General features: G+C 38.1%; 1 protein-coding gene across 19 annotated transcripts in view; it reads right to left on the minus strand.

The window, feature by feature from the left end:
• nfixb (nuclear factor I/Xb) overlaps positions 1-17,959 on the minus strand; it is a 253,102-nt gene that overhangs the window by 122,241 nt on the left and 112,902 nt on the right. The window contains exon 3 of one of the 19 annotated variants that reach the window (XM_057861296.1): positions 13,566-16,814. The exons of the other annotated variants lie outside the window; for them this stretch is intronic. Within the exon in view, the coding sequence (XP_057717279.1) occupies positions 16,738-16,814 (77 nt within the window). The 3' untranslated portion in view covers positions 13,566-16,737. Of the gene's footprint in view, positions 1-13,565; positions 16,815-17,959 lie in introns of those variants that run through there. 19 annotated transcript variants of the gene reach the window in all.

The raw sequence follows: 17,959 nt of genomic DNA on the forward strand, positions 1-17,959 counted from the left end.
AAAAGCAGTTTCTGCTCTTGCACTCCTCTTTAAAAGCAACTGTTATGTTTGATACAACAATATGTTTATATGCTGCCATAGCAGATTCATGGCGCATTACCCCCCCGAACTATTTTTAATTTGTCCATTTTACCCTAAAAACCTCCGTTTACAGACATCGCGCAACCGCTTTTGTTTCAACCCAGCCATAAAAAGAAGTTAAGTAATACTATTTATTATTCAAAATGTTCGTCATTTTTAGCTTAGAATCATTAATTGGTGTCTAATATTTCGTTTAAAAAAAAAACAATTTTAAAAAAATTATTCACTCGCATATTTTAAACTTTTAAAACAAATCACATCACAATGAAAAAAATGGCATCTGTAAAATAGTCATAAATATCTACCTCATAACTATCGATTAATTGTATTTTTTTTTTTGTTACTGTTGCATTTTCCCCAATATGTTAGATGATAAATAATTGATCCAAAAAAAGAAAAAAAAAAAAAAAAAAAAAAAAAAAAAAACATTTAAAAGGGTAAAATATGAAAAAGAAAATCTCAACCACTCCTTGATGTCTGCGATTTCTGAATCACAACCTTTGATATATTCCCATGTTTCACCCATAATATTTCCCCCAAAAATCCGGCTGTGGCCATTCACATCTGTGTCTTGACACTCGATGATGCACTCGATGATGTACTCCTACATGGAGTTTTTGGATCGAAACAAGTAAGTACACGATAATATCTCATGGCGTCTTTAATTCTGCTCTCGCGTGCTCTCGCCTCCAGTTAGGGTTTTGCTGTTAAAGAATAAAATAATTAAATAAATACTAAATTTACATATTGAGCCGACTAGATGGATGTTTGAACACCAATTGTTTTGTGTCAAGCATTTATTTTTAAAATGTGTGTCGTTTTGAACATAAGTGTACTAAAATGTGTTACAGCTTTACAAATTGTCAAAAGTGGAGGAAGTAAAAAGCTTCAAGAAGCACAATTGCCTTATTTGATGTCTGTAAAGCTGAACAACTTCACTTTTAGTGAGAACAGAACACTTTATAAAGTAAAGTAAAAAATAAGATACTGTGAGGTACAATAAGGTACTGTTTATGCAACAACAACAAAAAAACCACTGGAGACAAAAGGTGGACGAGACTCCAGCGTCGTGAAGTTGAACTCGCGTAAGTCGAGTACGTCATAACCCGGGGACTGTACCTGCATATTTTTTAAATGACAAACTCGATCCTTTTCACCTTATTTCGATCCTCTGAAAAATAGCCTGATCGGCCTGATGTCCAATCACTTGATCGGATCGGGGACATTCCTAATTTATATAATGCCGTTTAATCCAGGCTTGCTCTATATAAAAGAGATCAAGAATCTGCACACTTGCTGCTTTTTTGAAGTAAAACAAAAGTTTACATTTAAAAAAACATAAAACAATTGCACATTCTGCGATGTGACTATCGCTCATGAGCACATTGCGATGGTGATGTTCAAGCGATGTATTGTACAGGCCAAATACACTGTATTTTAAGAGCCAAAAGCAACAAAATCTCAGAGTTGTGCACATTAAAAAGGTTTAGCCCAATAGATGGAAAATCTAAACTTGAATGAAGTTTTCAAAGTTATGCATTGCAACGCATCGCGAGATAGTATATTGAGTCATGGTTATGCGTATGTGTGTTCTCTGTACAATTACATTAATTTAAAGGAGAGAAAAAACTAACTGCTTTTGACTGCCTTATTTAAATATAGAAAATGTGTCTCATAAAAGGCAGCAGAAATACGACACTCAGAGATAAACTACTAGATGTTAAAATACACGAGCGAATGGTAATAAAATTAAACACCAACCTATTTATTCTTGTGAGGTGATTATGAGCCCAGTGCTATGCTCAAAATGCTGACTGTACTATATTCCCATACCATATGTATGCATGATTCAAGATAAAATTGGTGTAATGTTAGAACCTTTATTTGCAGTGAGAGCTCATCAGATAAGCCCTGGGAAATTATCAAATGGAACTTTCTTCCATTTAATTGTTGCAAAAATTATTATTGTTGTAATGCAACATGAATTTTTGTTCCTCCTTCTATGCCAGCAATGTACGATGACAGATCAATTAAAACATTTTCACCAGAGGTTAATTAACCCGTGTATCCATCTGCTACCATTTATAAAACAGAATGATAGCTTTGTTTTCAGCTCAAGAGCCTCAGGTTGTGTGCTGAATAAGAAAGCATATCAATATTTTTGTTTGGTTGTGCACCATGGAATTTCTCAATGTAAAGTGCGTGCCTTGACTTACATGCAAGGAATACAACATTTTTGGTAGTAAGAGAGATTTACAAGAAGGAGCATGAAAGTTCAAGTTTGCAGGGTTCTGTGGATTGCAAAAATGATGCAATTTGCATCATCATTTTCTGTCTGTGATGATGCTGCCATTCTAAATGTATATGGCGGAAAACTCAGACAAGACTGAAAAAGCAGTTTCTGCTCTTGCACTCCTCTTTAAAAGAAACTGCTGTATTTTAAGCCAAAGCAACTCTTGTGTTTGCTAGAACAATATGTCTATATGCTGCCATAGCAGATTTATGGCGCGTTAAGCCCCCGAACTATTTTTAATTTGTCCCTTTTACACTGAAAACCCATGTTTACAGATGTCGAGCAACCACTTTTGTTTTAACCCAGCCATAAAACTAAGGTAATTAATGATATTTATTATTCAAAATGTCTGTCATTTTTAGCTTAGAATCATTCATTGATGTCTGATATTTTGTTTAAAAAAAAAAAAAAAAACGACTTAAAAAAAATTATTCACTCGCATATTTCAAACTTTTAAACACATGACGTCACAATGAAAAAAATGGTGTCTGTAAACAAGTCATGGATATCTAGCTCATAACTATCGTTTAATTGTATTTTTCTTGTTACTGTCGCATTTTCTCTGATATGTTAGATGATACATAATACAAATACAAAGAAAAAAAAAAAAAAAAAAAAAAAACAAACAAACAAAAAAAACGTTTAAAGAGGTAAATATATTAAAAAGAAAATCTCGACCATTCCTTGATGTCTGCGATTTCTGCATCGCAACTCTTGTTATATTGCCATGTTTCACCCATAAAATCCCCCCCAAAAATCCAGCTGTGGGCATTCACAACTGTGTCTTGACACTCGGTAATACATGCTACATGGAGTTTTTGGATCGAAACAAGGTAAGTACGTGATAATATCTCGTTAAAGTCATGGCGTCTGTAATTCTGTTCTCGCGTTCTCTCGCCTCCAGATAGGGTTTTGCTGTTTAAAAACCATTAAAAAAAAAAAAAAAATGCCCTCCAGCTCAAAATTTTTCTTCCCCCAGAAAATTGCGATTTTAAGCTTTCCAATGATATATCACTCATGCATATCAGACAATTTTGAAATTTGGCCAAATTGGGGGTCTCAGAGCGGAACTTCAAGTCACCTCAGTGTTTTCTGCCATATTCCAATTGGCTGCATGTAAATTTAGCCACTATGTTGGATTAATCAAATTCCAAATGAAGGATTGCTGCTTGACAGATTAGATTGTATGAGTTTGAACATACTGTCTGCCCACCTTCTTACTTGCCTGCAGTCACAACTAGCGAACATTTTAAGTCACAGCCTTTTTCCTACAGACTCAACTCCACTTGTCTCATTGACCGGCTACTGGCGCTTGGTGCTTGTGTCCATTCTCCCATAGAGAGTGTCAGTCTGCTTGCCTGCCAGCTTGCTGCTCCCATAAAGACGTAGCAATGAGGGACCAATCTCATTAGGGGAAGATTAGGCCAACATCTGTTTGCTGTCCCAATGCCACTGCTGCTGCTGCTGTGTAGCTGTGATGAGTGGTAATGCCACTACTAGGGTATTGTACAATGAACAAGCGCACAACCACTTTTCACACAAGCCGAGCTGCTACGAGATGCTAATCTCTGCTGTCATTGGCTTACAGTGAGAGAGTAAGCAAAGGCCAGCGAAAGTCTGTGCCTCTGTTGTCTTTGACCCACTGTATGGTCGGGTCTACACACTAAACCCTAAACAAGTCAAGGGGGATGAGTGAGCAAGTAAGGACAGAAACCAAACATCTATCATGCAATGAGAGGGGAGAGAAAGGGAAACACGTGAGGGGGTTAGATGTAACAGAAGGTTTATTGTTTGTGGTTCTTCAGGGAGGGCGAAGGGGGAGAAAGGAGGTAATGGAGTAGAAGAGGAGGAGGACAGAATGGAGGGCAGCTACGCTTAGTGTGCATCTGCAGATTGGAATTATCCCCAAAAAACTAAGATTTTGATGAATAATAAGTATCTATCTATATTAAAGGCAAGGCAAGGCAAGGCAAGGCAAATTTATTTATATAGCACAATTCAACACAAGGCAATTCAAAGTGCTTTACATCACATGAAAACCATAAAAATCACATTTAAATCAACACAACGTAAAAACCAAGACAAAAGATCGCATTTAATCACAGAATAAAAATAAATAAATGAAAATAAAACAAAAATAGAAATAAAGCCAAAACTACTACTAATAATAATCATTGAAATCAGCAATGGAGATATACACAAGAGGAATAGAAGGCAGGTAGATTGAAATATATAGACAGTTATGGATATGCAGTGCTAAACAAAAGCGTTTTTAGCCCTGATTTAAAGGAGCTAACGGTTTGAGCATACTTCAGACGTTCGGGTAACTTGTTCCAGAGGTGAGGAGCATAATAACTAAATGCTGCCTCACCCTGCTTGGTTCTGGTTCTTGGAACATGCAGAAGACCCGTTCCAGACGACCTTAGGGGTCTAGATGTCTCATAGGAATCTAACAAGTCAAGCATGTATTTTGGTCCAAGGCCATTAAGTGTTTTGTAGACGAGCAGTAGTATTTTATAGTCTATCCTTTGACTCACTGGAAGCCAGTGTAGCGATTTCAAAACCGGTGTAATGTGGTCCAGCTTCCTTGTATTTGTGAGGACTCTGGCTGCAGCATTCTGTACTAGCTGCAGCTTCCTGACTGATTTTTTATCAAGACCTGTAAATATACCGTTGCAGTAGTCCAATCTGCTGAAAACGAATGCATGCATAAGTTTTTCCATGTCTTGTTGAGTCAGAAGCCCCTTAATTCTGGTTATATTTTTTAGGTGGTAATAAGCGGATTTAGTGACGGACTTTAGATGGCTATCAAATTTTAGGTCTGAGTCAATAATTACGCCAAGGTTTCTGACTTGATTTGTAGCTGTAAGTGACATTGTGCTAAGTTGGCTGCTTATCTTTGACCTTTCCTTTTTTGGCCCAAAAATGATCACCTCTGTTTTCTCCACATTTAACTGGAGAAAAATTCTGGCACATCCATTCATTGATTTGATGAATGCATTTACTCAGGGAGACTAAGGGACTATAATCATGTGGGGACACAGAAATGTACAGTTGTGTGTCATCTGCATAGGCGTGATAGGAGATGTCATACTGTTCCATTATCTGAGCTAACGGAAGCATATAGATGTTAAATAAGAGTGGTCCAAGAATTGACCCTTGAGGGACTCCACACGTGAATTTGGTTCGTTCTGACTGATAATTTCCGATTGGCACAAAGAAATCCCTATCATGTAAATAGGATGTGAACCACTGAAGAATAGTGTCAGTAAGCCCTACCCACTGTTCCAATCTGCTGAGTAGTATGTTGTGATCAACCGTGTCAAATGCGGCGCTGAGATCCAATAGTAGCAGAACAGATGATTTGCCTGCATCGGTATTCTGACGAATATCATTTAGGACTTTGATAAGCACGGTCTCGGTGCTGTGTTGTGGCCGAAATCCAGACTGAAATGAGTCAAAAAGATTGTTTTGGATCATAAAAGTCTGGATCTGTTCAAACACAACCCTTTCGATAATTTTCCCCAGGAATGTCAGATTTGATATTGGCCTGTAATTACTAATGGTTGAGGCATCCAGATTAGGTTTTTTTAGGAGAGGTTTTATTACTGAAGTTTTTAAAGTCTGAGGAAACTCTCCTGTTTGGAGGGAAGTATTTATAATCTGAAGTATGTCTGGGGCTATGCAATGAAAAACAGTTTTGAAAAAGTTTGAAGGAAGGATGTCAAGGCAGCATGTTGTGGGCTTTAGTTTCGACACAATTTCTGTTAAAGTGGCATAGTCCAAGAGGCTAAACTGTCTAAGATTGACGTGGGGGACATGTTGGGAGGCATTTAGTGTAACATTTGTTAATCCGGAGTTGCACACAGTCTGTCTAATCATTAGTACTTTGTGTGTAAAAAATGCTGCGAAATTATTACAGGACACCTCAGATGCCAATTCCTGAGGTATTGATGCTTGTGGGTTTGTCAGTTTGTCAACAACAGAAAATAGTGTGCGAGTATTGTTGGTGTTTCTACTAATGATCTCTGAAAAATATGATTGTCTAGCATTTTTCAGTTCCTGGTTGTATTTGCGAAGACTCTCTTTGTAGATATCATAAAAAACTAGGAGTTTGTTTTTTCGCCATCTGCGTTCTGCTCGTCTACAAACTTGCTTTTGCTTTATAGCTAGTATGGCATTTCTCCAGGGTGACCTCTTCTTTCTTGACAAAGTTTTTGTCTTAATCGGGGCAATAGTGTCCATTACAGTCATCACACCGGAACTGAAACTATTTACAAGTTCTTCCACTGGAGCTATTGTAGGGGTTAATAATGAGGCATAGGCCTGTGTGAATAACGCACATGTGTTATCACTTATGTAACGCTTCCTAATAAACTCTGTTGTTAAAGTGAAAAGCACCGACAAGGACAAACTGAATGCCTTCTTGACTGGCCAGGCAAGATAAAAAATAAAAACAAGAGGTACATTTAAGAAGTTCAACCCCTTTCAAACACATATCCTGGTAATTTCCCGTGTAAAGTGACGTGGGATTAACTCGCGTCATTGCTTTCAAGCATGCCCCGGAATGAGGCGGTGTGGACACTTTCACAGACTTGTCCCGTGTTGCCCACTGGCGCTCTCTGTGCGGGGAGGGCTGCTGGCGCGATTTTAAAACCCGGACATTATGTCGTTTTTGGTCGGCATCGGCTGTCACAACGTTGGTCAAATCGTGTTTTTTTCACAGAGCCATTTGTTGGGAGCGTTCCAGATGTCGTAACTGCAGCCAATTCAAGCTCATCAAGACTGTATTTAAGCCCAGGCGATCCAACACAAGGGTGCCGAGATAAGAACTTGCTGGGTGCCATTCAACACCTCTGCTGCCCTTGTTTTGAAATCTAGTTGAAATCAGTTGTGGTGGTATTTGAGTGTATTTGTTTTGTTGTCTTATCGGCTCTCTGCCTACCGCTTAGGTTCGTATTATTGATCCCCATCGACCTACTGTCACAGACCCATTCTGTTATTCCCCCTTTTCTGCGATCGCTTGTATTATTGTTTGTATTTAATAAACCCTTGAATACATACCTCCGCTGTTTTCTGCTTTGAGGAACAACCTTGTTTCTGCAGTAGTGGACCCGAACATCGGCAAAATTTCCAAAGATGGACGATGGACCCTCTTCTGCGCCTTTCCCACTGAAACTAGTGGGTCAACGTGCGTTTTTTCCAAGCCGATGCAACCCACTAGCAATTGGCATTTGGCACCTTTCCCATTGACAAAAAAAAAGCCGTGTCTTTTTTTTTTTTTTTCACCCGTCCACCCCCCCCCCCCACCCCGCCTCAGCCGTGCGTAAGGTTACGTGACGTCACCACGCTAAGATGCGCTTCGAAAAGTGCGACCGAATTCATTCAGTTCAAGGAAGTAAACAATGCAGAGCACCATGGAAGCCTCCTTTCCGTTTGTGTTCTCTGTTTTCATGTTTTTTACTGCCCTCAAAATGGTCGAAATGCAGCAAAGGATCAACACTCTGCTTGTTCTGAGGCAACGTAGGCGACATGAATTATGGTTTGATCGACGTATATGCATCGACGTAACTACGGTTGTGGGGCGTGTTAAATGGGAGGCGACTGGCACGTTGTTATGGCGCATCACGTAAGAGCTTAGGTCACCACGTAGATTAGACTGTTGACCCGGGGTTTTGCTTTCACACTGCATGACGATCAGAGCCGAGGTGATTTTAACTCGGGTCGCTTGGTGGGTTGATTGACACGGGTCGAGGTGGGTCGCTGCACCTTTCTCACTGCCACCAAAAGTCGATTGTTAGTGGGTTGACATGGGTTTTTTGGCCAGTGGGAAAGGGGTATTCTTCGGCTCTATGATCCAGGAGCAATTTCATTTTGTTATGTTTTCAGTTAAATGAAGCTATTTTCAGCTGGCTATGTTGATAAATGTGATGTTTGTTTACCACTTTTCGTCTTACTGCAAAGAAAGAGGAACTGATGATTGGCCCGCCATGATATTTACGTCATCAGCCATCGTGCTGTGACCCGGGAATTTCATACTTGCTTTCACGTAAGCCTAGTTCCAGGACATTCCCGGGAATTATACTAAGACGCGACCCGTGAAATGTCCGCGTAATTTTCTTGTCAGTCGACCTGGAAAACTGCGTTCACATACAAGGGCTGCCCGTTAAAATTCCAGGATTTTCCCGGTGTTTCGGCATGTGTGAAAGGGCTTTAGATCACTGTGCCTAATGGCGACATCACTGTACCTAATGGCGACACTTCTGGAAGGACATTCCCAAAGCTCTGACCTCAACCCTATAGTAAAACAAAAGCTTAACATTTAAAATTTGGGTACTTGCCAGCAAACAAATTCTGCGAATTGGTATAATAGCTAGTTAAAATGACCTCAAGCTTGTTGATGGTTATAAAGTTGCTATGGATAAGGGACAAATGAATCAAAATTAGTTGGGGTTATGTACTTTTTACTTAACTGTAGTACAGCTGAATAAAATAACAATTTTACACCCAATTCTTGTTTTTTGATTGTTTGTTTTGTTCTTCCCAGTTAACATGGATATGTTACTTCCATAGCTGCCAATGGCAGTGAATGAGTTTTAAACGTCCACCCATATTACTCTGAGAACGAAGAGTGGCTATCAGATCCCAGCTTTTTAATCGCTATGGATGTTGTTCGACAAGCCGGGATAGCGAATTTTACATGTATCTTCTTTTTTTGGCTTCATGTTAAATAGAAATAATACTAAGGGTGCTGTCACATAATTCATGTCAAAATGTTCAATCTGTTCTGGGAAGTAGGTGAAAATATTTTGTCCTGCTAAGGAAAAGGCATGAAATTCATACAGGGCACAGAAATTAAGCACCCACACAAAGATGGGCTATTCATCAACTACAGAGGAAACACGCACAATTAGTGTGTACACTTCACTACGAGAGGGATTTCCAAACTACAAACTAGCCAGATGGCTGGCAATTTTCTTGGCAACTTTTACAGACTTTTTCAGAGGGAATGTGCTTTTTGGCGTGATTGCAGAGAGGCTGCCCATTAAGAGTGAAGCGAGAGCCAAGAGGTGATTAGCTTAGCTTGAAGCAGAGGGTTATCCTGATCCTGTTCATAATTTGAAAATGCACCCACCTCGACCGCTTCCTGCTGCATTTCATAAAATTTCCTGAGCTAATGATATTTAAGGAGGAAAAAAAAAACACTAATTTTATAGCACATTCAGTGCTTCTTTAACTCTTTCAATAGCTTTAACTCTTTCAATTGTATCCAAGCTGAAAGACGTCAATCATGTGGCTCTTTTCATTTTTCTCCTGTGAATTTAAATTAGTTTAATACATTCGTTCATTTGCTGCTGGTCTTTCCAGTTCAAATGGATTGGACGTCTATTGTCGTCAATGTGTTTTCAACTGATATTGATTGATTACTATTAGGGCTATCAAACGATTAAAATTTTTAATCGAGTTAATCAAAGCTTAAAAATGAATTAATCGTAATTAATCGTAAGACAAACCATCTCTAAAATATGCCATATTTTTCTGTAAATTATTGTTGGAATGGAAAGATAAGTAAAGTAGTGATTGAAAATACACCACAAGGTGTCAATGGCGAGTTTATAATTAATTAGAGATCTAGCCAAGGCAAAGTCTGAGTAAGTTTGATGTTTATTTTGCTTAGCAATTTTGATTGGGAATGCCAGTTCTCTTTGCATTGAGCGCTTTTCTTTTTGTGAACATTATTTTTTTGAGAGATAGGAATGTTATTTTTGTTGTGCTTTCACTAAATGATACTGTAGCGACTTAACTTTTCCGCCCAACTGCATGATGGGAAGTTGGGCAACCATGAATGTCAGTGGTGGCTGCAAATGGTATACAGTATGTTCTGCGTTATGTTCAATTAAGCGTGTTAAAAAAAAAAAAAAAAAAAAAAAAAAAGATCAGCTCCCTCTCTGTCCAAATGCATGCTGGGAAGTTGTGCAACCATGCCTGTCAGTAGTGGCTGCAAATGGTATACAATATGTTTTGCGTTGTATTCAATTAAGCATGTTAAGAAAAAGATAGTCTGATTGTCAATGAACGCCTGTATCCACTCGAATTTCTCTGTCTTTTCGCTCCCAATGTGCTAAAACGGCGTCATTTTAAACTGTTAGAGGCAACGCATGAACGGGTCATTCCGTGTATGCGTTAATTGCGTCAAATATTTTAACGTGATTAATTGAAAAAATTAATTACCGCCTGTTAACGAGATAAATTTGACAGCCCTAATTATTATGCATCGCTGGTTCGGGAAAATACGGTATTAGTGTCTCTTGTTTTTCAAATTGAGTTTTTAAAAATCTGATTTATTTTCCACTCTCCCATCTTTCGTGCATTTTACGTCTTACAACAAGGACTTCCTCAACCAGTTTGCAAAAAGGAGAATGACATGATGCTAGTATGGCAAGATAGGCAACTGTATATGGGACAACTACGTACGTGAGGCATTGTTCTCCGAATAAAGTCCACATACTGTGAGAAGAAACAAGCACATTCAGAGTTTCTCCAATGCAGAATGCAAACATGAATATGACAGCATATAACCTACAATGCAATGGAGTAATTACAGCCACAACAATGGTCTAGTCTTTGACCAACAATACAGTAGTTTACTAGAAAAGGGGAACCAAAGGAATTAGACTGCATCTGTTGCAGCTAATGTGGCCGACTCCAAGAAGGGCCATATGAGTGAGCAAACATTTGGATGATTCAACTCCTGCATTGCTATGCTAAGTATTGTTCGGGAGCGTTAAACAAATCATGTTTTTTGAGTACCAACATGTTATTCTTGTGCCAAAATCAGCCATCATGGAACTGGCTTGGATTTATCCTATTGTTTTAAGAACTGACGCTACTCTTATATATTAAACTGTAAGGGTAAAGGAAAATATTGACTCACAAGCTTTGTCGATTTAAAATAGATTCTCAGTCCTCAAAAATCAATATTTTTAAACATACTCAATATATTTTGAGAACTAAGCAATACTACGGCTTCCACAAGTTAGCTCTAGTGTCTGAGTGGGTGCTTGTAGCACAGTAGGAACAATCTGCAGTTCCTAGAACCTTTTGGGGGATGATGATGCCATTTTGCATGTTCGCACATGTAGGAACTAGGGACCGGGAACTCGAGTTCTGAGGACCATTTTAGTTCCTACTCTGAGTAGACGCTGGATTTGCTAGCTGATGGAAACTATAATCTTCAAACATGCTAGAACCGACACTGTGTCCTCGACGGTCTCCATTTCGTCGTTCGTCCATTCAGTTTTCGCGGTTTTACTTTGCTAGAGGTGGATGTGGCAAGTAAATAAGGCATAACTGGCACAAACTACAACGTCACATGCGCAGTACCCATGTGTCAACACGACTGCCTAGCGAAGGATGGTTTTAATAACTAATGGAGAGGCCTATAGTTATAGTAACTACGTACTCATGTTCGTACAGTCTGAAAGTTGCGATAGACAGCAAGAAGAGATGCGACCAGTTCCGTCACTGAAAGCAGTGTGGGCGCACTTGATTGTTATCCTAAGGAGCATTTGAACACAACAAACACCACAGCAAAAATATTTGTCAAATGGTCAGAGTTAACAGCAAACTAAAGACTGTACAGTAATGCAGCAAACTACTAACAATCATTAACAAATAAACTAATAACCTACAATGAAGTCGAAAACAATGGGTTTAAAGATATGAAGTTGGAAATGAGTTAAACCATATCAGCTTGTTGACATTTGACCAATCAAGTTGTGCCATTACTTTAAAAAGTGATGAGGGAAAAAAGGAAAGCAGAGCGTAGCATTCTTACTCCTGAGAGCATTGATGAACTCTTATTACTACTGAAAAGTGTGATTATTTCTTAATTGTTGTACTTCACATGGCAATTTGTGATATGCAACTGTGTTTACTAACTACCAGAGGACATACTCGGGAAACACTATACAAATTTGAGTGTGAGTTCAGTTCTTTCTCAGTGACAGTGGGAAATGTCAGATTTGAATGGTTGTCTATCTCTCTATGTGCTTTCCTTTTTGCCAAAAGACATGTGGAATAGCAATCAGTGACTTGCAGCACTGAGCAGGATAAGTGGTATAGAAATCAAAGGATGTAGTTTGGGCCGTATTTCTCCTGTATTTACTCATTTTCCTTTTCGGTCTCTGACAGTTTTGAATACCAATAAAAAGGTTTGCTTTTTGGCAACTGTGGTCACTTCTTCCTTCTAAAAGACATGGAAACTAGAAGGTACACCACTTCCATTAAATCTTCCTCACAGAATTGAATAAGTGAATATTAGGTCGATGTGGTATGGCCTAAACATTTTCCCTTTCACCTACATTTTCAAGCAGACAATAAGAACAAAAGACAAAGAACGCTCTAAGATGTTTAACTCTTTTTTTTTAGGGCACTCATTGAAATCATTGGCTGTGTAGGTCATGTAGGGCAGCTAATGTTAATATTATGGCCTATTTGTGGATAACAGGTAAAAAGGAAAGGTCATAGATAACCATGCACCTTGGCACAATGTCACTTACAGCTACAAATCAAGTCAGAAATCTCGGTGTAATTATTGACTCAGACCTAAAAATTGATAGCCATCTAAAAGTCCGTCACTAAATCTACTTATTACCACCTAAAAAATATAGTCAGAATTAAGGGGCTTCTGACAAAACAAGTCATGGAAAAACTTATGCATGCATTAATTTTCAGGACATTGGACTATTGCACTGATATTTACAGGTCTTGATTAAAAAATCAGTCAGGAAGCTGCAGTTAGTACAGAATGCTGCTGCCAGAGTCCTTACAAAAACAACGAAACTGGACCACATTACACCGGTTTTGAAATAGTTACACTGGCTTCCAGTAAGTCAAAAGATAGACTATAAAATACTACTGCTCGTTTACAAAACACTTAATGGCCTTGGACCAAAATACATGGTTGATTTGTTGGATCCCTAAAGTCATCTGGAAATGGTCTCCTGTATGTTCCAAGAACAAGAAACAAGCAGGGTGAGGCAGCATTTAGTTATTATGCTTCTCAAACCTTGAACAAGTTCCCATAAGGTCTGAAGTGTGCTCAAAGTGTTAGCTCCTTTAAATCAGGGCTAAAAACCCTTTAGTTTGTCACAGCATATCCATAACTGTCTATACAGTGGTACCTCTACATACAAAGTTAATTCGTTCCAGGACCTTGTTTGTAAGTCGAAATGATCGTATGTCGAGCAGGATTTTCCCATTAGAATACATTATAATTCCATTAATTTGTTCCACAGCCCAAAAACCTACACTAAATCCTTAATAAATACTGCTAGTACTATTGCAAACGGCAGTTACGCACAGCAAAACAAATACATTATTAATACAAATTGGGAATAATAATATAATAATTGTAATAATAATAATAATAAAAATAAAACCTGTAATAATGTAACGAATCGGGTTCTAAGATGGCGGATTTTTCGTGGTGTACCTGAATGCACTGCGTGGCTGACTTGACAGAGGGACTCTTTAGTTTCACTTTGCTCAGCTGCGACGTACAATAGACATGTTGTGTTGCACAAGTTCTGAAATTAATGATTAAAAACCTGAAGAAGGTGGCGATTTTTTGGCGATGTTACCACAATAATAATTGTCATCTGAACTTATAAAGACTGGCGAACGGAGGTAGGAGGAGGACCATCGAGCCAGTTCACAGACGCACGCACCACGGTCATATTTTTCTATCATTTCAATGGTAAGCCTCACCTTTTTCCTTTGTTCAACACCTGGTCTAACATTCTTGGAACCCATGTTGATTTCTCTCACAAGAAAATCCGCCGTGCCTCTGTCTTGCGGGAAAACAAAGAAACTGCGTCGCTGTCATAAATCGTTGTATTTCGAGCATGTCGTCCAGTCGTCGGATGTAGAAACAAATTGCTAGTAAATTTTTACATCGGAAGTCGAAAGGATCGTTTGTCGAAGTGATCGTATGTCGAGGTTAGGGATGTCCCGATTGATCGGCATCCCGATCAATCGGGTCCGATCACGTCATTTTCAAAGTATCAGAATCGGCAAAAAAACATCGGCCATGCCTTTTTTAAATTTTTTTTTTTTTTTTTTCAATTAAAACGTTTTCTAATTGTATTAAACATTACAGACATAATATGTTACACTCATCCAGAGTCTTTAGTTTAGGCTTAAGGTAGGGTTATCAAATTTATCCCGATAACTGCGGTAATTAATCATTTCAAATATGTATCACGTTAAAATATTTAACGCAATTAATACTTGTGCTGCACGACCCACTCACGCATTGTCGCGCTCAATCTGTAATGGCGCCGTTTTACCTATATAGAGAGATAAAAGGCAGCGTAAAATGAGGTACAGTGAATTTTAGAAACCTTTGGAGCCTTTTAATAATTGGCTAAAGCCTTAAAATCCCTCTCTCTAAGACTAGAAATATCATGGGAAGCAATGTGGGGAAGCAAGGTAGCAATTGATCTTTTTCTTAACACCTTAATTTATTTCCCAACGCAGAGAAGATATATCAATTGGTAGCACTACGCACAGTCATGGTTCCACTTCCCATCATACATTTGGCAATGGCTACAGTATCATTTACTGAAAGCTCAACAAATACACTAGATGGCAATATTTAGTCTCAATATACAAAGTCACAAGTCTTTCTATCCGTGGATCCCTCTCACAGAAAGAATGTTAATAATGTAAATGCCATCTTGAGGATTTATTGTCATAATAAACAAATACAGTACTTATGTACTGTGTGTTGAATGTATATATTCGTCCGAGTTTTATTCATTTTTTTCTTAATGCATTGCCAAAATGTATATGATCGGGAAAAATTATCGGGAATGATTGGAATTGAATGGGGAGCAAAAAAAAGCAATCGGATCGGGAAATATCGGGATCGGCAGATACTCAAACTAAAACGATCGGATCGGCAGCAAAAAAACATGATCGGAACAACCCTAGTCGAGGTAACACTGTATATTTCAAATTTCAAGCTATTTGCTTTTTATTCATTTTATGTATAATTTTATTTCCTGTTTCAATTGTCTTTGTTTTAACTGTCTTTTGATTTAATGTGATTTTTATGAATCATTTTATCTCTGCTTGTGGATCTTCATGTGATGTTAAGCACTTTGAATTGCCTTGTATTGAAGTGTGTCCACCAGGTCTTTGTAGGGCTTTTTATTAATTGCCCAAAATAATCACTTGCCCTATAATGGGTGAAAAAAAATGTTAAGTGTTGAACAAAAACAACATAAATGAAGTGCAAAACCCTGTCTTAAATAACTTTTTTTCTCCCCCTCTCTGTGCTGTCAGCCCCAAAATAATGTAATGACTCCACAAAGAAACAAACTCTCATGGAATAATCAATTGAATGGCTTGCTGCTACATTTCTTTCATGTAAAAAAATAACATAAAATAAATAAATAACTGGAATTCATTATTTTATGACCCATAACATTGATTTACCGCTTAGGCCTACCGCATTTTCTTGACTATAAGTCGCACCTGAGTATAAGTCGCACCAGCCATTAAATGCCCAACGAAGAGGGAAAAAAAACATATATAAGTCGCCTGAAAAATACGGTACTCAATATCAAACTATTCTGTATATAGTAATTTTCTTCTTCCAAAAAAGTACGGGGGTACTAAGCATCAAGCAATGGCTATTGCCCTTCAGTTGACAGAATAATTGCAGAGAAAATTATTAATACTGCAGCATTTCTCACATTATAATTTCCTTGTACCCCTTGCTTGCTTTTCTTGTGTGTGTCTGCAGGCCTGAGCAATCCATGTGGTGGTCAAAAAAATATTAAAAGGAGAAAAAATAACAGCCGAGCTGTCAAATGTAGAGTCTTAACACAAACCATCTGGTGAAACGATGGAGGTAAACAGACACAAACAGAACTGGGCTGAGAGCAAAGGAGGGTGGAAAAGGAGGCTGTTGAGGGAGGAGAAAAGAAGCAGGGATGTTGAGCAAGGAGATGAGGTGGGCTAGGCTAAAAGTGAAGGAGGAGGAGTAGGAGATTTGCCCCTAGTAGGGGGAAGAAAAAGCAAGAGTTTAGATAGCAAGACAAGGGAACGGTGGAGGGTGAGTAGGAGGAGGTGGGACGGATAATGGGGCGGTGAAGACTGCTGGTGCTGAGGGTGGCAAATGTTGTCTGTGAACAAATTAAGGCATTGTAATCGAGACTTGACAGAAGGAGAGGAGGAGTGGGCGCTTTAAACATTTGTCTGCATGCATTATTGGAGCCTACAATACAATAGCAGGGCTTTATTCCAACATGCTATTAAAAACACTCTTAATTGAAGGCGGTAGTAATGTTTTAAAGCTGTGTTTCAGGATAGGGGGAGGGATGAGGAATGTGTTCAGAAAAGTCAAGTTTGTGGTACTGTCTCTTACCTGTTGGGAGCAACCGCAGCGTAGTCAGGAGTACAAACATGGAAAAAGAAAAAAAATAAAGCTTCAATTAGCATACATTTTCTGAACAGCGGTATTGTGGCTTACATGACCCAAAGTATGCTGTCTACATATGTGGAAGCCAGGATTTTATAGGGTCATTATTATTAATATTATCAAAAATGTCACTTTTCCTATAAAGGGTTAAAAAATGTGAAAAGTCTAACAAAAAAAAAGTGCAAAACCTTTTGCTGGCATCTCCCAAATACAATGTAATAACTTCAGAAATAAACAAACCTTTTCTCATGGTATAATTTATTGAATAAGTGGTTGCTAAAGTTCCTTTTTGGGAGAAAATGAACAACAACAAAACACTTGAATTATTTTTTTTCAATCATCTGAAATAAGAAAACTCATAATTGACTTATCGCAAAAGCCAACAACTCATAGACTTCACTATCAGATGACGGGACACAGGGGCCGATCCATAGGGGCCTATTTTCAAAAACTTAAAATGTAAATATTTTCAAAACCAACATAAAACCAAAACAGGTACATCCCTTTGGCATATATGAGTCTCCATGAGCAGCAACATCAAAAATTTGTTTTCCTAAGTAAAACAAAACTTTAACTGGTTATAAAATTCTCAAATTTTACGCTAGATGCACAAAAATCGCCAAATGCAGAGATAATCACCTATATTTTCAGGCTCAACAGCAATATTTAACATCATATAAGTTTTTACACAAAATTAGCAGCTAAAAAAAATCACTTAATTCTCACATCTCAAAATTAATACTTGAGAAAAGCATGCAGAATAATCTTGATTTTACTCAACAAAAGCAAAATTGCATTTTTCTGTATACAATCACAACTTTTTTAGGTTGAATTCCGCTATTGTGTAGCGATACAAAATCCAACATGGCGGCCGTCATAAAACAGAAAGCTTTTAAATTTGAAAATTCTTGTAAATAAATGCTTAAATTGCAGAATTTCTATAGATATGAACGTAAAACAGTCTAGATTCTTGGTTAAAAGAAAAAAAAAAACAGGTAGTTATCGTTCATTTTATGTAAATATTTAAAGCCAAAGTTACGGTATTGTGTAATCTAACATGGCGGCCGTTAAAAAAACCAAAGAGCTTTTTA

Source organism: Corythoichthys intestinalis, chromosome 16 (genome assembly GCF_030265065.1).
Source record: "Corythoichthys intestinalis isolate RoL2023-P3 chromosome 16, ASM3026506v1, whole genome shotgun sequence".
NCBI lineage: Eukaryota > Metazoa > Chordata > Actinopteri > Syngnathiformes > Syngnathidae > Corythoichthys > Corythoichthys intestinalis.